Here is a 23,337-nt window from a genome sequence, read left to right as displayed (position 1 = left end):
GTCCACATTGCAGCGTGCTGTTTTGCGCGGCGATCAAGTTTGCGCAGAGGTTTTGCATCCCACGAAGAAGCTCCCATCCTGCGTTGCCACGCACACGGGGGAAAGCAGCTCTGAGCAAGTTTACCAGGCAAAGTGCCCTGACTTGGCATACCGGGCAAAGCGTCCCCACCTCACGAATCCGACGAAGTACTTCCCCCCCTGTTAGACAATCAAAATGCAGGTCGTGTGTGACTTCGCGCACCTGAAGATGCTGCACGGGACGGTGCCCATCGGGAAGATCATCTACACAAATCTGAAGGAACTGGCGAAAAACCAGGAATACCGCTTCGATGGAGAAATAGAAAATTTCTCCAAGTTGAGAGAAAAAATAATAACGATGCAAAGCAAAGGTATTAACGGAAATTTGCTAAAATTGTACAAGGAGTATTTATTTTACTTCGAGACATTTCGGAAGAAAAATTTATTGAAGGAGAAGAAAAAATTGCAATGGACGAACGATGCATTTGATGAGTATAAAAGAATGGAGTACGAATTTGAGAAGGAACACATTTTGATCATATTTAACATAGGCCTTGTAGCAGCGGCTATGTTAAAAATGAAAAAAAATTCCGATGACGTAAAAATGTTGAATAGAATGTCCAAGGACGTGGTGGAGATATTTAATTATTTATTTGTAAACATGAATGAGGATAAAATTTCAGAGTTACCAGACATAAACTGCCTAACTTGTTACCTATTTTTGTGTATATCTATGGCGTATCATGAGAATATGTTTTACAACACAGCTCTGGCGAAGAAGTACAAGCGGAACTTACTGGCAAAGCTTTCTTTCAATATACACTGTCATTTTAAGAATGCATTGCACTGTTTAGAGGGGAAGGAATTGCATTTATTTTTTAGAAACCCCTCGAAATTTTCCTCCACTGCGGAGATAAGATCAAGTTTGCAGCATATAAGAAGTAGTAACAGTCCATTTTACAATTTTGTCAAAGTGAACAAAATTATTTTTATTTGTATTAGCAATTTCCACACGGCTCTAAAATACGCCACTGTTCATTCGGAGACGTTAGAGGATAATCTAAAAATTGAAAAATACGATGTAGACAAAATTGGGGAAATTATATGTAGACTCAAGTACAGTCAGGAGAACGTTGAAAGATGTGTAGACCTTTGCAGGAAGTACAACTTTAACATTAACCTCACCTCATTGAAGGAGAAAATTCAAACAGCGATAGAATACTTCGAATACGAAAATAAGAATATATATTTTGAAGTTATTCCTAGTTATGAGAATCTGAGCGAAATAAAAGGCACTTCCGAAGTGATCAAACTGAAGGAGATAGACGTGTCTTCCATTTACATCAAGACGGATAACATTTCTTGCAGCTTGAAATTACTCTTTAATGAGAAAGCAGAGCTAGTTTACAATCTATACAATAAAGAAGCTATCCCTTTATATGGTACGTTTTACAAGCAATTTTTAAGCCTACAGGATCAGTACAAGTTGATCAATTTGAGTTACCGAAAAAATGTGCTCCTCACCCTGCACAACGTTATCATCAGCACGTATAGTAAAATTACCAACCTGCACAGGCCTACTAATTTTGAGAGCAATTTAACTTTTTTGCAAAACATGGAACAGAATTTGAAGGAAATTTTAACTCAAGTAGAGAACAGCTTAACTGCGGAACATACTAACCATGTAGAATTTCAGAGGAAATTTCTAAACGTAGGAATTAATCAGGAATCTGTTAATTCATATAATTCCTTTTTGTACCATTTAAATATTTTTAAAAAATCATTGGAAGAAATTCACACCAGTGTAGAATCCTTTCGAAAGTTTCTTCAGGACAATCAGGTCCACTTTCACATTTGCCAAATGGATCCTTCCACCTTTGCCAAGTACATCGTCGATGAGTTGAATACATGCACTAATGTGAAAATTGATTCTCTAGACCGTGAGTATATGCACTATAAGAATTTGCTCTCTGAGGATAGGGATAATGAGACGAACTCAGTCAGCAGCATTGGTGATTTGTCTGAGGTATCCAGTACGACTGCACCATCTTTGAATTACTTCGATTTCCATGTCTTCCTCAAGAATCACAATTTGACTTATGGTGCACAGAATAGCAACGGCGTTAGTGAGAAGAATCTCTTTCATTATGACGCCGTGAATAACTACATCAATGTTCACTCGGAGGAGAAAATGTTTTTTGTCATACTTGCCATTTACTTTTCGCTGAGCATACAACTGACCGCTTTTGGCGCCGACCTGGAGGAGCTCAAGAGCAGCATGCACGATGTCTTCCTCAACTCGATCTCGGTACGTGCATCGGTGTGACCAGTGTCATCTCCCTTGACGCGGTTCCACATAGTTGTTCACCAGTTTAACACTTCTTCACGCGTCCACCCCCCCTGCAGGAGGAACGGGACGAAGACAAGCTAAACGACCTGCTGCAGAAGCAGAAAGCTGCCCTCAGTGCGAAGAAAGCCAAACTGGAGGAGAGCGTTACATCCTTCGAGAAAAACCTTAACCAGTTCTATGACTATTATCACGAGTACAACAAGTTGGACTACTTTAAGACGATCGAGGTAGGTCTGCGGAGGTGGCTACCGAATTTGCTTTCTTCGGATTATGTGTTTTGCATGATTTTCGAATCGTTTTCCCACCGCATTAACACCGCTCCCCCCCACGCAGGACCTGAACACCTTCACCAACGACCTCATGGGCACCGTCGAAAGGCTGAACGAAATGAACAAGAAGCATTCCTACACGTTGAAGAACTCGCTTGTGTTTAAGGACGACGTAAGAGAGGAACACAATCCATATGTTGTACTATTTGGCGGATAACTTTAGAAACCGGGACGATGACGCACATGGCTGGACACGTCACAGACACAGAATATATTTTTTTTTTTTTTTTTTTTTTTTTTTCTCTCCCCGCAGATAAACAGATATATATACATGCGCGAAAGCGAGCGCTCCACTATTAGGTAATTTGCCTTGTCTATTTCTCCATGTGAAGCTACACTTCCGTGGAAATATGCACATGAGGATGCGAGAAATGTGTGTCCTCCGGGCGCGGTGTGGTACCTAGATCGGTGCACCTCTCCCGTGTCGCATATATATATATGTATTTATATTTTTTTTTTTTTTTTCCCTTCAGAGTGCAGCAAATTCCAAATGGCTACTCCCGAAACATCCACAACAGCCACCAGCACTTTTACTAACACGTCGAAACGCATATATGCTTGGAGTTACTGTTTTGTTTTTATTTGAGCCTATCCCTGGGGAAAAAGCAGCAAATGGAGTTGCATAAGTTTGTTAACAGTGGGCAACTTTGTGTGGTTAGCCAACTTCGTTTGCTTGCGAAGAATGTTGTAGCCGCGTACTGCTCTCTTTATTTTGTCCCACCTAAGGGGGGACAACAAAAGTTATATGTAGAATTCTACCACCACTTATTCAATAATATATTCCCATTAGTTATTTGTCTGTTTTTGTTTGAACACCTGTACCTTTTGTGAAGCATCAACATTTCTCCTTTGTATGGACACGTACGGGAGTGGAGAGAAGCAAAGACCTTTCCTTTCTTCTTTTCTTTTTTTTTTTTATATTAACAATTATCTTTAAACGAATGATAATGCCGCAAAATAGCGGCGTATACTATAATGGTTTCGTATCTGTGTGTGGAGGGGATTACCACGGAGGAAGCGAGGCAGTGGAGTTATTTCCCTAAAAGGGTACACATACGGTGTCGGAGCGGGGTTATCGGCATACCTATGAGATGCACCCCCCACTGCATATACACGTGGCAACAGTCTATGCATATTGCCTATCTGGTTGTACTCAGGGTAATTCCAGAAATAGGGATTAAAGGAGCGGGGAGGATGACCCTTAACTTGTAAATGGACAAGTGGTATGATCACGCAGCTGTGCCCGTCTGGTCCCCTACACTGTGTAGACAGGAGGCAACGTCGGAATGGCGCATGATGCTACAGTAATTTAAGGTGGGGGCAGCGATTCTGAAAATGATGGCCACGGGAATAAGTTTATAGTTCCGGTTGGGAACTTCGAAGAAGAAACAGTAACATGAGCGGAACAAAGTGGTGGTCATTTTAATGGATGGGTGCGCAGAAGGTTCAGGTTATATGCGACATCTTCCTTTTCACCTATACGGGCTAGGCAGTGATGTATATTATACTGTTCACCTAGCGATGGAGTGAAACAGAGGAGAACCGAAAAATGTAGCGGATATGAGAGTAAGAGTAAAGTCTAGGCACGGTAAAAACAGGATAATCGTAACACAGGGGAGTATATATACATAAATGTACGGACTGATTGGCAGGAAATAAGCGGCCTCACAATGTACCACTAGCGCCCATGATGATATACCACTTTTCGGGAAAATTAACCACACCTAGTGATATAACAACCTACTACTGTGTGTCAGATTAAATGGTAATAATAACTCGCTGGGAGTTGCGTGAAGGAACAAAAAAAAAAAAAAAAAACAACCTTCCTATGCACCACTTGCATTTTCTTAGAGGTAAAAAACATAGGAACCTATCACCATTCTACTGTCTCGTTCTCTTTCTTTTTTCCCTTAAATTCATTTGCACTATACAAGAAAGAAAAATTCTTACAATTTCTTCATTTACTTTTCATATTTCACAAAAAAAATGAGAGAACCTAGCACACCCCATTCCTTCTTTTTCTTTATTTCCTTCCTTTTCATTCTCTTCTTTTTTCTCTTCTTGTTCCTTCTTTTTCTTTATTTCCTTCCTTCTCTCTTTTTTTTTTTTTTCTTCTTCTTCCTTCTTTTTGTTTTGTTTTGTTTTGTTTTGTTTTCTTTTTCCCCTTTTTTTCCTTCTTTTAATTTTTTTCTTCTTTCATTCTTTTCTTTTTTTTCTTTCTTTTTTCTCTTCTTTTTTGTCCTTTAAAAAAATATAACCTCCCCCTCCTTCTTCATGCGCTATAATCTTCTAAAAGAAAAGAGGAACTATCTGCCTCCTTTTTTATTTATTTTATTTATTATATTTTTTTTTCCCTAGAAAAAAAAAAAGTCTCCTTCCTATACACTATATTCTTCTAAAACAAAAGAAAGAACAACCCTCCCTCTACTACGCACTACATTCTTCTTAAAATTTCCTAAAAACTAAAAAAAATATAATAAATAAAATAAATAAAAAAGGAGGCAGATAGTTCCTCTTTTCTTTTAGAAGATTATAGCGCATGAAGAAGGAGGGGGAGGTTATATTTTTTTAAAGGACAAAAAAGAAGAGAAAAAAGAAAGAAAAAAAAGAAAAGAATGAAAGAAGAAAAAAATTAAAAGAAGGAAAAAAAGGGGAAAAAGAAAACAAAACAAAACAAAACAAAAAGAAGGAAGAAGAAGAAAAAAAAAAAAGAGAGAAGGAAAAATGGGAAAGTAAGGAATCGTAAAGATAGATTCCACTTTCTTCTAGTTTCCTATAAAAAAAATTTTTTTCCTTTGGTGAACAATTTTTTCTTAACACTAATTTATAACAAATTCATGAGGAAGAAATTGTTCTCACATGAGGTCATTGCGTTAAATTTAAGTTTAAAATTGTATAAAATGAGAAAAAGAGAATGAATAATGTGACGGAATGAATATATACAAAATATATGTACAATAAGGTTATGTAAAAATGGATGAAAAGAAAAAAGAAGAAAACGAAAAAGAAGGAGACGAACATTCCTAGTTTATCTCAGCGAATAATAAAATGAGAAAAGTCCTTGGGTAGAATTCATATGTTACTGCATCATGGGACGTCCTAATGTAGACCATAACAAAAAGGTCTATATGAAGATCGATGGAGTATTATTTCCGGTTCGTCCAAGAAAATTTCATACAGTAAGGAAAAAATGGCTTCGAAGAAGGGTGAAGATAAGGAATTTGGCCCTCTGAAGGACAGATGGTTAAGGGAAAATGGATATGATGGGAATAATAGGAAAGCGGTGGAGGTAAATTATTCTGCTTTAGGAAATATATACAGTCTGAAATAGCATCACTGTATTAGGTGATGATATTTTTCCTTATAAATAATAAATACATAATGCACAAAGAATATATATAAAAATATTACTCTAACTTGCAGACAAAGCTATACAATGCAATAGTGCCTTGGGTGAATGCATTTGTTAAAGGAATGAATAATGATGGTAGTAGTGGACTTGCCGGACAACTATGCGAAGAAATGAAAGGGCAGAACAAAATAAGTACGGACGACGAGAAAAAAGTATGTAATTTTATTGCACAGAACTTATGGAAGATCCAAAACATTAGAGGAAGTAAATGTAATGAAGAAAACGTTAATAAAGAAATGGAGGAGTATGTGTATTGTACAATAATGACCTTATGGTCCACTTTATACTTATCTTCACATTGCGATAAGGAGAATGTTATAAGTACTATATTTAAGGAAATGAAAAATATGAACGAACAACTTAATACAGTAGGGACTCTGAGTGCATTGAGTCCTGGAACTCAATGTGAAGGATGTACGTATGGAAATTTAGAGCAGATGGAAGTAAACACTATCAAGATGTTAGGATATATTCAATTTGCTATGAAGAAGAATACCGATGTTATGGAATTAATAAATAAAGAACCGAGGAAACCATGTCCAACACAGAACAATTCTGTATCAGGAGTAGGTCATTCCGATAAGAGCAGTGGAGTGGGTGCAGGGAATTCAGCGGACCGGGAACCGGAGGGAAAAAAAATGAGCAAAGCGGATTTTAAATTCATAACCAACTTATTGGTACAATGGATAAAAGCGAAGGGTATAGACAAATTGGACAACTTTAAGGTAATAAATCTTAAATATAGAAATATAAGTAGGACCATAATATAAATATAATAGAATAAAGAAGAGTTAGTAGTGTAGGTGAGGCTGGGAAAATGTATACAAATATATGTTTATTATAATTTATTTTACAGGATGAAATATGGAAGAAATTAGATGAAATATTCAGGGACATGATGGAGAATATTGGTGAAAATACGGAAACAGAAAATACATTCTGTGGTATGGAGGAAGACAATGGTATAGGTGGATTAAAAGGGTCCGTAGAGAAGGAATTATGCAAAATATTAATACAAATCTTCTTCTGGATAAATGGATTAGAACTGAAATATCAACGGAAAAATAACGTAGGGTGGCAATGGAAACCGAAAGAGTGGAAGAAAAGGGAAAGTGAACAAGAAAAAGAATTGCAGGCCTACCTAAGATGTCTAGTGGGCCACGTTACCTTGATGAGAATGTTAGGAATGCACTGTGCTCTGGATAAAGTAGCGGAACATGTGGGACAGGCTGTAGACAGTTATATAAATTTCGTGGAAGAGGGAGATCAATATGGAAAATGTAAGAACGTCGATGTTAGCAGTGTAAGAATGGGTGGTAGGTTAATATGGGAACAGTTGGAACAGTGGATAAATACATATAGCAGGCCATATAATGCAACAAAAGGATTGCAGGCAGTTTCAAAAATGAATACCGCACTACACAGAATAAAGAAAAAAGGGGAAACAAATTGTCCCAAAGGAATAGAAAGTAAAGCGGACACTTTAGAATTATTAGGAATACATGGTGGGGATAAGGAACCAGACATAAGGAAGGATACTGAAACTTGGAAGAAAAACGCTTTGGGGGAAATATTAAAGGAAGCAGATAGAAACAAGGAGGACGTTGATGGATTTCAGAAAAAGATGGAAAGTATAAATGACAACCTGCAGCAGAATTTTCAGGAGTCAAAGAACAAAGGTGCAGAACAATTAGGAAGAAGTGAAGACGACAGTGAACTTCCTCCTCCACCAATTCAATCATCCCAAAATGATGACTGCACCAACAAGGGTGACCTATGTACCCGCGTAAATTGCGTAACAAAGAAATGGGGTATAAACAGAGGTCAGGATCCAACCTGGGTAAGGAATACTATTGTTCTTTAAAATAAAGGACACTTTTGTGAGTACTGTAGGTTGTACAAACTAACAAGGGAAATTAGGCACATAATTGTAGTGTGGACATTATTATAGAGGAGATGGACACATATAATAATTATATAGGGGGGGAGATGGACAGCATAATAATTATAGTGTGCATATAATTATATAGCATACATTCGTTTCCTTTACCTCCCTATATCTCATATTGACAGAATAATATGGAGAATGATATTAACAACATCGCCACAGAAATGTTTAAAGAAATATCTACAAATAGCACAAAAATGAAAAGTTACTGTGCTGATAAAAAAACAGAGACAGATAGTAGAAGAGTCACTGCCCCAGAGATAAAGGCATGCCACTATATTACTGCAGGATTACAGCACATATACGATATTGAAATAGATCCTAGTGATTTAAATAATGGGGATAAAACAAAAACTGCAGAGCAGAAAAAGAAGGAAGCAGAGGACAACAGGTTGTTTAAGCAAACTGTGTCATGCTTAGTTCTAAACGCTTATGCTGATAGATTGAAACAGCTCGTTAAATCCCCCTGTGAAGTCAGTGAGCAAACAATAGAACAAGCATTTAAGAAAGGGAATGACCAGTTTAATAAGGGGTGTATGGGAAAGAAGAATGGTTATCCATGTGTTGAATGTAAATGGGATGGAAACTATAAAAATTGTAAAATAGGCGATAAAAAAGAAACGGTGGGTTCTAATTTGGATGCCTTGCTCCAGAAGAATACAGAAAAAGAAAAATTAGATCAAGATATAAGTTCTACATTTAACTCCTTATGTGATCGCACCCAGTGTGTAATAACACAGTGGACCAGGGACAGAAGGGAAGAGCGCAAAGCGCAGGCCAAAAATATTTGGGAGGTTTGACATATTTATATTTCTCATCAAAGTCTAATTGTGTCGAATTAAAATAGTGGAACGATATATATGTTCACAGGGAGAAAATGGAAATGGTTTTTGTATAAGTATTACTTATACTACCATGTTCCTTCCTTCTTTTTTCCATTGTATGTGCAGAATCAAAGTTGGAATGATATAATGAAAACGATCGACCCTCTTGCCAAGGCCATGCTTCAGCCAGATACCACAGTGCATAGTTACTGCAAAGGAATGAAAGCGGAGAAGGAAGCAGCATGCAAGCAAATTGTCAGTGGACTGAAGCATATATACAATATTGAAGCAGATGACAAGGACTATCCCAATCATAAGGAAAATTACAGAATTTTTAAGCAAACTATGGAATGCTTTATATTAAATGTGTACTCAGATCTTATTAAGGAAAAGTGTCCAGAGGTAAATAACAGCGTACAGCAGTTTTTTAATTTAGGAGAGGATCTTCACACAACTGAATGTAATGGGAATAATAAATGTGATCAATGTAAATGGGACTCATGTGCGCATATGATTTTCCGTGGAAAGAGTCTACGAGAAGAAATAAAAAAGGAGCTCGAGAAGAAAGAAGAAATAACACAAATTCTACAGAAGATCTGTCCTAAGGCTGCAGTCAAACCACCCGCTGCACCCTCCCAGACAAAGGTAGACCAACGAAGTGGGGATACGGAGACAACACAGCAAATTCCAGGTAAGGATTCAGCACCTCTACATGTACCTGCAGAACCAGAACCAAAGGAAAAAACACAACATGAAAGTAATGCAGGTAAGTGTAATGAAACGGACAGCCTCGATGGGGGTGTAGAACTTTGTGCTAAGAATCCCATTGGTGAAATAGGTACCCGGCCTGGTGAAGTTCAGATTAGTACTTTTTCCACACCACAAAGGAATGATGACGATCTTCCTGATGGAATTGATCCCTCCCTAATTCGGGAGGGCATAATAACACTTGATCCTACCCCTACACATGCAGATTCCCAAACTCCAAGCACAGGAACAGACACGGAAACTCCTTCGGGTTCCGCATTAGGGCCCGTACCCCAAATTCCAGGTAGGAATAATAATAAAAAAAAAGAAATGAACACTCTTAAAGAAATGTGTGTGCATCCATAAGACACATCTAAAAATTAGAAAGTGAAAGAAGTGTAAAAAAGTAAAAAATTTAAAAATTAAAAAGTGAAGAGTTAAGAAGTAAAAAAAATTAAAAAGTAAGAAATGTAAAAAGTAAAAAACTAGGACGTAAAAAATTAAAAAGAAAAAAAGTAAAAAATTAAAAAATTAAAAAGTAAAAAATAAAAAATAAAAAAGTAAAAAAATTAAAAATGAAAAACAAAATAAGGAAGTGTGTGCACAGGGGTCCATATAATATTCAAGATGTCGCTACTTTTGCTGATGCTGGAACTACCCTTTTCACTTACATTTTAGGTTCAGGTGAACAAAGTGATCAAACCAAAGGAACTGTGCAGGGTCCTGGTGCTAGTGCTGATGGTTCTGGCTCACAGGTCCCAACAGAAACGAAGCAAGCGGGTGCAGTTGATACTACATCAGGAACTAATAATGATAACCCATCTGGACCGCACCCTCCCACTATTAACTCTAACCCGGACCAGACAAGTGCTGGTCAGGGTGGCCTAGGTGGTTCTCATACTTCACAAGGTGGTGTCCCACCTGCTACCAGTGGTGCCGTACCTGGTCCAACTGCTCCTGTTGTCCCCGCAGCTTCACCAAGTCCATCAGCGGACGAATCAGCGTCTGTTACAACAGCAACACGTACACCAACAGCAGCACCAGTTCATAACAAAATCAACCCTTCTGATCTTACCCCATATCTTCCTACCATTCCTGTATTCCTTGCTACCTCTGTCATAAGTTATCTCCTTTGGAAGGTAAGAAAAAAAATATTTAATAAAAAGGAAAAAAAAAAAAAAAAAATTTAAGGTGAATGAATCAGTGGGGACGGTGTGGCATTTCGCATTTTAGGCGGTGTGTGTGTAAGATTTCGCATTTTAGCGTGTATGTGTGTAGGATTTCGCATTTTAGGGGTGTTTGTGTAGGATTTCATACTAAGGATTAATGTTTTAAGTTGTAAGGACAATAAGATGACTTGGTGTTTAATTTTTAAGAGACGGATTGCTCCCAGAAGAGTGCATCTAAATAAAGGAAAAAATAAAAAAGAAAAGGAGGAAAAAAAAAAAAAAAAAGAAAGAAAAATAAATAACAGATCCTGTATTAGATGTAGGATTTGCACTTATATTATAATGATAATTCTTGTTTTAAGAGCAACATTTCGCACCCTAAAAATTACTTACCCCCCCTTTTCTTTCTTTCTTCCCTTCTTTTTTTTAGTATTTTTTCTTTGGTAAAAAAAGAAAACGTTACAGAAGAACTCATCAAGTGTCTGGTCATCCTTCCTTACAAGAACAGATTATTGACCCTGTGGACGACCACGATGGTCCACATGAATATACATTAGTAAAGAAACGCAGACAACCAAGATCTGCTCCAACAAAAACGAAGAGGTCAAAAAAACAGGGCGTTGATCGCCATGTGTGTCACCGCACCATTATTGATATTCATTTAGAAGTCTTAGACGAATGTCAAAAAGTGGACCTGCATTCGACGAAGGAAGACTTTTTTGAAATTTTGGTTCAAGAATTTACGGGAAGCAAATTTATAGAGGAAGAAAAGGTCCCTAAGGAATATGTTCCTAAGGAAGAGGTTCCAAGTTCAGATTCCGGGTTTAGGGAGGAAGACCTTGTTTCTGTGGAATGTGTTCCTGAAGAAGATGTTCGTGAGGAACATGTTCCAAGTTCAGATTCCGGGTTTAGGGTGTAGTATATATTTTTCTTTTTTTTTTCTTTTTTTTTCGTTTTGTGTATTAAATTGTTTACGTGTTTATGTGCAATTAATATAAGTGAAAAGGAAAGAAATTTTCCCTTTATTCCGATTTTTTGGTAAATTTTCTAGTTAACTGATTTGTTGGTAAGCTTTTTAATATTTAATTTTTACTTGTTTGCAACTTCTTCATTGAAGAAGCAAAATTTTTAGTTACTTTTCTTTCACAAACTTTTATCTTTGTAACTTTTCTTACTTTAACATAATAATTCCTTCTCTTCCTTTCCCTTTCTAAATTTAATCATTGTGTACACTTCTGCTTGCGCCCTTCTTTCTTTTTTCTTTAAACAAAATTCCGACTATCTGAAGTTTCTACCCAATATTTATAAAATTCTTTCATCATAAACATTATCCAAAAAAAAGAAAAAAAAAAGGGGAAGTAGATATAGAGATGAAGAACAAGGGGAAAGAAAAGCCATTGGGGGATTTTTTTTTTTTTTTTGTCACCAGGGGGGTAAAAAAAAAAATTAGATAAATAAATTATGTAGTTATTGCATAATAAGGTTATGTTGTGCCCCTTGGCGGGGGGGGGGAGGATTATTTTTTGCGAAGTCGATTGGCGGAAATATGCATACATTCTGTCTGAGGAGTATTATATATTTTGGAGGGGCCCCTTTTTTGGCCTTTTCTCTTCTTCATGTCAACTGTTAGGTGGCTGCTTCTGATGCGCGCGGCATGGGGGTGATTAAACACGGGGGGAAGATAATATATACGCAAAAAAGGGTATGCAAATGTTGCGTATAAATAGGGGCTACATAAAAATAGGAAAAATGGGGGTAAAATGCGGCAGGCAAATATACGCCTAAAAAGGCGATAACGTACGCTGCGAACAAAATAGCGTAGTACGGCCTCGCATGAGGGGTACCAATTGCTTGAAGCCTTCAACTTAGGCTAGTTCCTTTTTTTGCGCAAAAAAAATAAAATAAAAAAAAATAAGGGACTACAGCGGGGTACATATATGTATTACTACTTACCGCTGCTGCTACGATTATATAATCCATCTTTCCTTTTTTTTCCCTTTTTGCGTACGCGATTATCGTCCGGCAGAAGCCCGCTGGAATTGCCGCGTGCGCCCATCCACGCCTTCTTATTAAAATCTGCGGTTAAGCATTGACTTGAGTATCTTTACCCGCATATCGCGTCACCCCTGCTCGAGCATATTGTATGCGCAATAGTCGGGACAAATAAAGTAGCAATACGTATGTATGAAGCGCGGCGTTCGTAATATGTTCGTCGGTACGTTCGGTCACGTCGCCGTATGTCCATTCTCGCGCGCATTCCGCTTTTTTTTTTCTTTTTTTTTCCGACTGCGAAATTTATTTTTTGTTCACGCGCCCCACACCATTTCGTATTTCAAAAAAAAGGAAAAAAAAATTTATACCCTTAAAAATATAATTAAAAAAAATTTACAAAAAAAAAAAAAAACCAAAAACTTTATAAAAATATGAAACTCATAAAAAACCAAAAAAAACGTAAAATAAAAGGCTATAATGTTAAAAAAAATAGCATAAGCATATAAACAAAACAAATAAACAGTATAAAAACCCCTGGAAAGGAAAAAACTACAAAAAAAAAGGAAAAAAAGAAAAAAAAAAAAGCATCAAAGGAGGTAGAAGGAAGCAGCTTTGGCGAAGGAAGAACCAGCAAACAGATAAGCATACCAAAAAATACGAACAAAAATACGCTCAAATATAAGCACAAAAATAAGTACATATATAATACGTATTTACCTTTTTCCATATTTGCATATTCATGCATACCCACGTGAATACATAGTGTACATACGAAGGCGCTTTGTATACTTGCGCGAACGTTACCCTGCCTACATGTACAGCTGCCAACCACCCACATCCGTATATATATCTTCCCGCCTGCGCGAGGTTAAGTTACGAAAAGGAGTATATAGGAACGACACGTGCGGATTTATGTCAGTGTACATTTAAATTGGCAAATCGACGCATACGTGTACGGGGTTTGATTACATGCGTAGGAAATACATTAGTAACATTACATGCATAACACAATTGTATACGCTTGAGCATGCGCGACTGTGTGGACGCTGAGGCGAACCGGAAGGCTATAAAAACAAATTAGCAAATATACATAGGGTAGTATATATTTTTACCCCCTGGTAATTTTAACCCACCCGTTGCCTTTTAATTTATTTCAATTTATTCATCTGAGGGAGTGTCTTTGGCGACCGCTCTGCATCGCATTAGGTGTACGTGAATGCACATTTTGGGTGTTACTTCAGTTGTGCGTGCTAAATTTTAATTTTTTTTTATTTTTTCTGCGTCTCCCGAGTTTGCGAACGAGGAGAGAAAAAGCTGTGTTTAAGCGCTGCTTATATTTACTTACCGCTACGTACACGTGGTGACCCCTTTTCAAATCACGAAGGAGCCCCCCCAAGTTGACAAGATGCTGGCCACTGGAACGAATATTATGCACCCAAGTTTTTCCACCGCCTCCCTGTATGTAGGGGACCTAAATGAGGACGTGACCGAGGCAGTCCTGTACGAAATTTTCAACACCGTTGGACATGTGTCATCCATAAGAGTATGTCGAGACAGCGTGACAAGAAAATCACTTGGTTACGCATATGTGAATTACCACAACTTAGCAGACGCGGAAAGAGCATTGGACACATTAAACTATACAAACATTAAGGGACAGCCAGCTAGACTCATGTGGAGTCACAGAGATCCATCTTTGAGAAAAAGTGGTGCAGGTAATATCTTCGTGAAAAATCTAGACAAGTCTATAGATAATAAGGCGCTATTTGATACGTTCAGCATGTTTGGAAATATTCTCTCATGTAAAGTTGCAACGGATGAATTTGGAAAGAGCAAAAGCTATGGGTTCGTTCACTATGAGGATGAGGAGAGTGCAAAGGAAGCCATCGAAAAGGTGAATGGAATTCAGCTAGGATCGAAGAATGTATATGTAGGCCATTTTATAAAAAGGTCGGAGAGAGCTACAAACGATACTAAATTTACGAACCTGTATGTGAAGAATTTCCCAGACAGTGTTACTGAGGCACATTTGAAGCAGCTCTTTAGTCCATATGGAGAAATTACGTCCATGATTGTGAAGACGGATAATAAGAATAGGAAATTTTGCTTCATCAATTATGCTGATTCGGAGAGTGCAAAAAATGCTATGGAAAATCTGAACGGAAAGAAGATCACCGATGATGGGCAGATAGATCATACCTACGATGCGAAAAAGGAAGAAGCAGAGAGTGGAAGTGCAGGTATAAATGGCGGGGCTGGCAACGCTAGTGCGGACGCTAATGGGGCAGAAGTTGAAGGCGGTAAAGCAGCAGTAGATGCGAAGGGGGACAACAAAGCTGCTACCGCTGGTGAGGCTGGCAAAAGTGGAGAAGAAACTGAAGGAGCAGCTAACACCACCGCAGCAACGTCAGAATCCGCCAAGGCAAAAGAAGGCAACAATGACGAATCTGACGATAAGGCCAATGAAGCATCAGGGGCCACTTCCACAGATGCAGCTGCCAACGCGAAGGAAGACGCAGGAAATAGCGCTGGAGCAAATGCAGCCGCACAAGGAGAAAGCACAAATGCAATTAGTAAAAAGGAAAGTGGTTCAGAGAACGCAGACAGTCCTAACATCCTATATGTAGGACCTCATCAGTCGAGAGCCAGAAGACATGCCATTCTGAAGGCCAAATTTGATAACCTCAACATGGAAAGTAAAAACAAACACCAGGGTGTAAATCTGTATATAAAAAATTTGGACGATGCGATTGACGACCAAACATTGAAGGAACTGTTTGAACCATATGGCACCATAACCTCAGCAAAGGTCATGAGAGACGACAAGGAACAAAGCAAAGGGTTCGGTTTTGTCTGCTTCGCACAACAAGAAGAAGCAAACAAAGCAGTAACAGAAATGCACCTGAAAATCATCAATGGAAAACCCCTATACGTTGGTTTGGCAGAAAAGAGAGAACAAAGATTATCTAGACTACAACAACGATTCCGCATGCACCCCATAAGGCACCACATGAATAATGCATTAAATTCTCCCATGCAATACCCAAACCCACAGTCCCCACAGATGCAGTTTAATCAGAACACTTTAAATTATGGTAGACCTGTTTTAACTCCATTTAACCAGAATAACCTCATTTCCTGGAGACATCAACAAGCGGCACAACAACAAGTGGTTCACCAACAGGCAGCTCAACAGCAACTAAATTTCAATGCGAATTTAAGAGGACAGATGAACCAAATGAGATTCTACGCACAAGGAGGAGCCAACATGATGAATAACAGTATGAATCAGAATAAGGTTAACTCCCAACTGCACCCAGGACACCAATATCCGAACGCACTAGGACAAGCAAATCCACAACAACAGAATATGAACGCACCAGGACAACACAACAACAACCAACCGATGCAACAACAGCCTGGAAACAATCAAATGTTGAACAATAATATGAGGAACATGAACAACAGAGCGGGTAGAAATATGGGAGGAGGAAATATGGGAAACATGCCAAACCAGAAACAGATACCTCTCAACATGGTAGGTAAGCAGAACACTGCTCAGGCCAACCAGATGAACCACCAGGGACCACCTCCACCACAACAACAGACGCAACAACCATCACAACAACAACAGACACAACAGAAGGCGGCCCAACAAATGCAACAACAGGTACCTCCAAATGGAAACTTCAAATTCACATCACAAGCAAGAAACCGTATGGAAATGCCAAACAAAAATGCAAATAAAGTGAACCCAATTAATAACATGAACGTGAACTTTAACAACAACTCGACTTTAACTGCTGCTGCGTTGGCGTCTGCACCTCCCTCCATGCAGAAGCAAGTTTTGGGAGAAAACTTATTCCCCCTGGTTGCAAACTACCACCCAACTTTAGCTGGAAAAATCACGGGAATGATGTTGGAGATGGACAACTCCGAGCTGCTAATTTTGCTGGAAAATGAGGAGCAGCTGAAGAAGAAAATTGACGAGGCGCTTGTCGTGCTGCAGAAGGCCAAGTAGACGCGGAATGTTCCATGTATATGTTGGTACTCTTTTATACGTTTGTACGTTGTTACGTTGTAACCCTGGCAGCGGGCTTCCTACGCGGTGTCTGCGATCCGCTTGGACGCTGTTCGGCAATTAATTCGACTCACATATGGATATATATATGTATGTACACACCTATGCATGTAGTCACCTTCACATGCCCATACGAATTGTACGAGAAATCCCTTTACTCACCGTGTATGCACACATTTCACGCTTATCTGCCCTTCCCATTTTTGTATGCAAAGAAAGAAATTATGTGAATCGTTCTAAAAAGAATAAGTTTTTTTTTTTTTTTTTTTTTTTTTTTTTTGTACACAAAAAGGCAAGAGTAACAAAAATTTCAGAGAATATTACAAACTTGTTTCCCTAATGCTAAAATGAGAAAAAAAAAAAATTGAGGCATTTTAAATTGCCAATATGGAATCGAAAAGAATTGCAATTGCGTTGTAATTTTGTTTTTCTTTGGGGTTCCTTTCTGACGAACGAATCAGCCACTTTGTTAAATAATGCATTCGTTCTGCTGGGGAGGCATGACGAAGGCTAGCAAAAAATAATTACATATGTGTGCAGAAGAAGTTTTCATTGTTGTGTAGATTTTACGCGTGCTGTTACCTTTTTGCGTGTTCTCTTTTCCATGTGCTTCCTTTCACTGGTTAATTTCACACCATGTAACGCGCGCTCTACAAAAGTCAAACATCCTACACGCACATGCATATAATGATGGACAACATGTTCGAGTAAGATATAAATTTCTTCCCCTTCAAAGTTTCAGTTTAACCATTTTAAAAAAAACAAATTCATGGAAAATAAAACGGTTCGTGTGAATTAGTCGGCATGCCAACATATTTTGGCAGTAACTTTTTGAAGCCTTTTTTTTTTTTTTTTTAAACTCCCCACGGGGGTCTTAATCCTCTGCGAAGCTACGTTGTTGTACCGATCAGGAGTCGTCCAAAAGGAGAATACTTCTGCGAATTGTCACTTCCTCCTAGTTGGCATGAAAACGGAAAGTTCACGGGGAAATGTTCGAATGTACGTCCGAAGTATTGCCAGTGGGAAGGTACCCATATGTATGCCGGGCGGATAAAAAAATTTCCAAAAAAAATTCCACCTGAACGGTTCTTGTAAAATTTCTCCGCTTGGGGAAAAAAAAAAAAAAAAAAAAATATTCCGCTGTAAATTGGCTAGCCACTGTCCCCCCAATTTTTTAATTATAAAAAAGCGAAAAATTTAAGAAATAGAAATAACGGAAGAAATGTACTACCCATTAAAAAACAACATAAAAAAGAAAATGCGGTAATGTAATTTGCCTTAATTTCAACAGCGGAGTTTTGTTTAGGCGTTCCTTCCAGGTGGCAAGTTTGCCGCAATTCTGTACATTCTCATGTTGTTTTAAAAAAGTATAAACAGTTCAAAAAAAAAAAAAAAATGAACAATCGACAGATTGATCCATCCTGGAGGGTATACAAAAGTACAAATTTACGAATGTAATGATCCATGCATCCTGTCAAGTAGAGATATATGCATTTCGCGCTTTCGTACAGTGCGAGCGAGCCACCCAAACAAGTGTAGTCTGCCCAATCCACGCAGAACAACATGGATAGCTCCATAATCCAGGACGACGATGTCATAATTACTGACACGTTTTTAAGTGACAACGAGGAGGAGGATCAGTTAATAAAGCAAAAGGCCGTTGCGCAAAGGAACGGCAGGGTGGAAATAATAAAAAGTGATAATAATACCACTTATGTGGAAAACAAAAACTGGAGGCGCGTTCGTCATACAAATTTTGACGGACCAAATGAAGATGGAGCATCTTCCCCCGAGGAGGCATCTATAATTATAAAAAATGATAACCCATGTGGAGAAGAAGAAAATGGACGAGGCGACCAGGAGGAAGGTTTTTTCGACTTTGGCAATTATCTCAACGATGATGATGACGTAGGGGAAGAAGACAAACAGGAAGAAGGCCAGAAGAAGTTACGCCATGTACGGAGCAACAAAGTGTGGCATGACTCGGATGATGATGTGTTGGAGGGGGGCTGGAATAGCCGTTCCCGAGGGTTTGCCGCCGAATCGGAGGATGAAGAAAGCCTAGACGGAGACCAAGTCGAAATAGGACATGAAACGGATGAAGAACACTTGATCAAAAATGAACATAGCGAAAATTATTTCGAAAAGTACATCGAAAAAGTGGATATCGAAACGTACGAGGGGGAGGAACAAAAAAACGCAGCATCCACCATAAGAATGGAAGACATATACATCTTTGATAACAAGGAAATGGATTCTCACATAAAGAAGAAGAAGCGACTAAATAAAATGAATGAAAAAAACATATTTTTGAAATATTACTTACAGAAATTTACTTTTCATCAAATTGAGGATAAGAAAATTAGACAGCTAGTGGGCATGCCCAAGGCAAATTTAATTCTGCCTGTGTATAACTCCGATTTGTATGTGCTTCAGTACAAGGAGAGGTTGCTCAGCATGTCGAAGAAGGTTTCCTTCCGAGGGAGGATCGGTCATGTGCACGAAAGCAACGGAAGCGTATACATCCTCATGCATGATAACTACGTTCGGAACTATAATTTGGAAAAGGGGTAAGTACAAGCGGTTGCGGAGTGAGGGGTTGTTTATTGCGCGTGGAACGGTTTGGCATACCATATATATTTCCTTCTGCAAGCGATGTCAATATGCTGTGTTGTTTATAGTTCACTACATTTCATCCCCTTTGTTCCCTTCCTTACAGGGTTGTATACAAAAATCGCATTCATCCTGGAAACGCTGGACGTGTGATCCCCATGGAAATAAAATTCTTTGACACAAAAAATGAGGAGAATAATGACCTATCCCAACATAGTAGCGATCACCTGTATGGCATATCCTTCAGGCGGAGCAGGAAGATAAATATCTACGACACAAGAAGTTTTGACGTCGTGAAGAATTTCGAAATGGATTATAAATGTATTGGTATGAATTTCCACAAAAAAACAAACACCTTATTTGCCATTGACAGTAAGGGTAACCTATACAACTGGTGTCTGAACACAAATAAATTAATCACCCGAGTGGTAGATAACTACTCAGTCTTCCCATCATGTTTTACCATCCATAATGATTATATCGTTACGGGTTCATTTAGCGGCTTCCTTAATTTATTCCATGTGGACAATTTGACGGCCCCCATTAAGAGCTTTAAAAATCTGACGCTCCCAGTTAGTAATGCTATATTTAACCCCTCCCACAATTGCCTCTTATATTATACCAAGCTGGCAAAGAATGGTATTAAGCTGATCGACCTGCATACAAATTATGTGTATTGTAACGTGCCTTGGTTTAATAACAATGTGAGATACAATGTGCTTGCTGCGGATTTTTTCAACGGTGGCGATAATATGTGTTTCTCCGTTAAGGCAAATTCGTTTTACGTGTATGACCTTTTTGGGGCCGGCCCTGTGGCCACAGGGGGGGGTTAAACCAACACTGCGAGGCGGACGCCGGTGTGAGTTTGCTCCCCCACTTGGGGAGAACTTTTCCCATTTTGTAAAGCCTTTTTGTTTTTTCCTTTTTGCTTTTTTGTCAAACTTATATTAAATTTGTCCCAAATAAAGTGGGACATATAGAGATGGAATTGTTAGCACTCTATCACTCCAGAGGGGGGAGAGAAGTTAAAACGACCAGCTGAACACGCCGAAGCGGTTTGCATCCTTCAGTTGACACTATTAAAAAAAAGTGTAGGGGGAGCAAAAAATAGCCATAATTACCCATACGCCCTTGTGGATGTGACTACATTACGGTGTTTATTTTATGGAAAAAGGAGAAACCGCATAACTTGAACTGAGGAGATTCCTCCGCTGCTTAACGATGGAAATGTCTAGATTGACGAAGCAGCATTTGTGGGGCTTCCCATTTGTGGAGCAAGAGCTGTATGTACACATGTACGATGCGAAATTTTGTAACTTTTTTTTTTTTACCATTTTTATAAATGATGTTTACTCCTTCGAGGGGGTCCCGCTTACCTCGTATGAAGCATCATGCGGTAGGTTTTTTTTTTTTGTTTTGTGGGCTTTACCTTGCACACACAACATGGGTGGCCATATGTCCCCCTCTCCGCACATGCCTTGTTCATCATAACTCTGTTTCAGCCCTGAAGACAACCCGAACGTTGACTCTCCAAAAGGGTGAGGGGGTCATTAAAAAATAGTTCACCTTTTTCCTTTTTTTGTTCTTTTCTTTTACAAATCATTGTTTCGTCGTGACGAAAGTGCGCACCTGACTGTGTGTGTGCGTGTGGTTAAGGTGTTACACAACCAAAAGGGTCACTCCACGCTCGAGATAGGGGGCATCAGTTCCGTTCGCCTACTCCAATCGAGGGAATTTTTTTTTTTTTTTTTTTTTTTTCGCGCTTGGCCAGTTGAGCCGCACCTTACGCTCATTGGTGTTGCCTTGCATTGGCATTTTTTGACCATTTCGCGGTGAAGCGGATTATCGGATTAGCGACTTTGCTCATTAGTAGTTTCGCTGCATGCATTTCAGTTCGTTCGGCACGCGCGCATGTTAACATACGTGTTCACATATGGTAACATTCCCCCCTTTCCCCATGTGTATTCCCACCTTAGCAAATTTCCGCACAGCTAACGCACTTTTTTTTTTTTTTTTACTTGGCATGCACGGCACATGGGAAAAGGGAGCATGAGAAAAAAAAAACAAAAAAAAAAGAAGTTTGACTGATTTGGTCAAGAGAGCACGGAGTGTGTTTTTTTTTTTTTTTTTTTTTTTTTTTTTAAGAGAGGTGAGAAAGTTTGTTAATTTTTTTTAAGGCAATTCCTTTTCACTGTGATGATTTGACCGAACTGAGCATTGGCCATCTTCCCGTTCGCATACGTTAGGCATATTCCTACTGGTCAATAATTCCTTCCTCTGCCCTGCCCTGCCTTTTTTTCTTACCTCATTTTTTCTCCCAATTAGCAAATAAAAAAAAAGAACCATGTCTGAAGTTAATGTGACGAAAGTAATAGTGAACAATCCCATATGTGACATTTTAGATCCATTCGTTTTTACCATTGAGTTTGAGGCATTGAATAAATTAGAGGCCGATTTGGAGTGGAAGATTTTTTATATTTCTGCTGTGAACAACGATGGGGAGGGGAACCAGGACATCGAGTTGGATAACATTTTCTTGGGACCCATCGAGCGGGGCGTGATGATGTTTGACTACGCGGTGAATCCGCCCGATTACAAAAACGTAAGTGCAGAATGGCCGTCCGGTAGAACTGAAACTGGCCGTCATGGCAGTCGTGCTTATCAGACTGCGTATTCGCGGTGAAAAGAGGAATACGAACCGTTGCAACTGCAACTTCCCCCTCTTCATCGTTTCGACCTTTTAACCTACCCCACTTCTTCCCCCCCTGGCAGATGGATGTTGATAGCGTGCTGGGCCTGCAAGCCATCCTCATATCAGCCAACTATAAAGAAAAGGAGTTCATTCGGATCGCCTACTACATGAACTCATTTTACAAAGACATGGAACTGAGGGAGAAGCCACCCGCCGTACCCCAGTACGATAAAATATGTAGACATATATTTGTGGAAAATCCAAGAATTGTAAAATTTTGCATAACTTGGGATGCAGAGGAGAAAGATGATTTTAAAGAATTCGACAAGGAGAATGAACAGATCGAGTTAATGAATTCCATAAAAATGAATCCGGATGAAAATAGCAACTCTAACATAACAAACGAGTCTACGCAGGAAAACATTTTCGTCTTCAATGACATCCCTGCGAATGTTGGCGCGAATGGTAAAATGAGCACGCACGTAGCGGCGCCCGAAAACGCCAACGCGTATGGCAATACGTATGCGAATACATATGCCAATACGTACGCCGGTGCAGACTTGAACGAACGGGGGGCCCTCAGTAGTAACGGTGCATCAACCGATTTGGATAAGTGCGAACTTTTTAATGCTAACATAAATGGGATAAGCAGAATAACCATAGACAATAATAACGCCTGAGTGGGCCTGCCGAATTGGTCTGCCGAATTGGCCCAACGCTGTCGTTGTTTTCGTTGTTGAAACCGTTCATGTCTTTTTTGTTGAGCTCCCGTGTGGAGCGTTCGTGCATGCGTGTAGGCAGGAAATGTCTCCCCTCGGGGGAAGTAACAACAGTTGTGAGAAGTGCAGACTGAAGCGCCGCCATGTGTGCTCAGCGCAGAAGGATCCTTCATTTTTTTCTTTCATTTTTTTTTTTGTTATTTTACAAAATCGTCCATGCGGCGTAACAGGTGGCATGAGTATGTGTAACATATGTGCAACCCCCTTCCCCCCACTGGCTTCTTTTTTAATTGCTTTTTTTTTTTTATTGCTTTTTTTTTTTATTGCTTTTTTTTTAATTCCTTTATTTTTTTTTTTTTTTCCACGTGTATATGTACACCATGTCGCTTGCCAGATATGCATGTGCATAACGGCTGGCCCACATTTCACAGCGCAGATAGTTC

At 39.0% G+C, this 23,337-nt stretch overlaps 5 protein-coding genes across 5 annotated transcripts; all 5 read left to right on the top strand.

Moving 5' to 3' along the window:
- Nucleotides 1–214: 214 nt before the first annotated feature.
- Nucleotides 215–3,234, top strand: PCOAH_00054560 (Uncharacterized protein; the record flags this gene model as incomplete). The annotated part of the gene is made up of 5 exons (XM_020062236.1): nt 215–2,326; nt 2,425–2,595; nt 2,702–2,809; nt 2,951–2,997; nt 3,171–3,234. The coding sequence occupies 5 exons, from the start codon at nt 215–217 to the stop codon at nt 3,232–3,234; spliced, it is 2,502 nt and encodes an 833-aa protein (XP_019917607.1).
- A 2,653-nt stretch (nt 3,235–5,887) lies between these two features.
- PCOAH_00054550 (SICA antigen) lies at nt 5,888–11,716 on the top strand (the record flags this gene model as incomplete). Its single annotated transcript, XM_020062235.1, has 7 exons — nt 5,888–5,986; nt 6,121–6,834; nt 6,966–7,949; nt 8,183–8,851; nt 9,008–9,932; nt 10,307–10,767; nt 11,228–11,716. 7 exons carry the CDS (start codon nt 5,888–5,890, stop codon nt 11,714–11,716), a joined length of 4,341 nt encoding a protein of 1,446 aa, XP_019917488.1.
- A 2,478-nt stretch (nt 11,717–14,194) lies between these two features.
- Nucleotides 14,195–16,810, top strand: PCOAH_00054540 (Polyadenylate-binding protein; the record flags this gene model as incomplete). Its single annotated transcript, XM_020062234.1, has 1 exon — nt 14,195–16,810. One exon carries the CDS (start codon nt 14,195–14,197, stop codon nt 16,808–16,810), a length of 2,616 nt encoding a protein of 871 aa, XP_019917795.1.
- Nucleotides 16,811–18,433: 1,623 nt separating this feature from the next.
- On the top strand, nt 18,434–20,316 carry PCOAH_00054530 (Uncharacterized protein; the record flags this gene model as incomplete). Its single annotated transcript, XM_020062233.1, has 2 exons — nt 18,434–19,440; nt 19,590–20,316. 2 exons carry the CDS (start codon nt 18,434–18,436, stop codon nt 20,314–20,316), a joined length of 1,734 nt encoding a protein of 577 aa, XP_019917677.1.
- Nucleotides 20,317–21,565: 1,249 nt separating this feature from the next.
- PCOAH_00054520 (Uncharacterized protein) lies at nt 21,566–22,855 on the top strand (the record flags this gene model as incomplete). Its single annotated transcript, XM_020062232.1, has 2 exons — nt 21,566–22,085; nt 22,256–22,855. 2 exons carry the CDS (start codon nt 21,828–21,830, stop codon nt 22,853–22,855), a joined length of 858 nt encoding a protein of 285 aa, XP_019917529.1.
- Nucleotides 22,856–23,337: the final 482 nt, after the last annotated feature.

The sequence above is a fragment of the Plasmodium coatneyi genome, chromosome 14 (genome assembly GCF_001680005.1).
Source record: "Plasmodium coatneyi strain Hackeri chromosome 14, complete sequence".
Lineage (NCBI taxonomy): Eukaryota > Apicomplexa > Aconoidasida > Haemosporida > Plasmodiidae > Plasmodium > Plasmodium coatneyi.
Note: the sequence above shows the minus strand (reverse complement) of the source record. Positions and strands in the feature narration are given on the sequence as shown.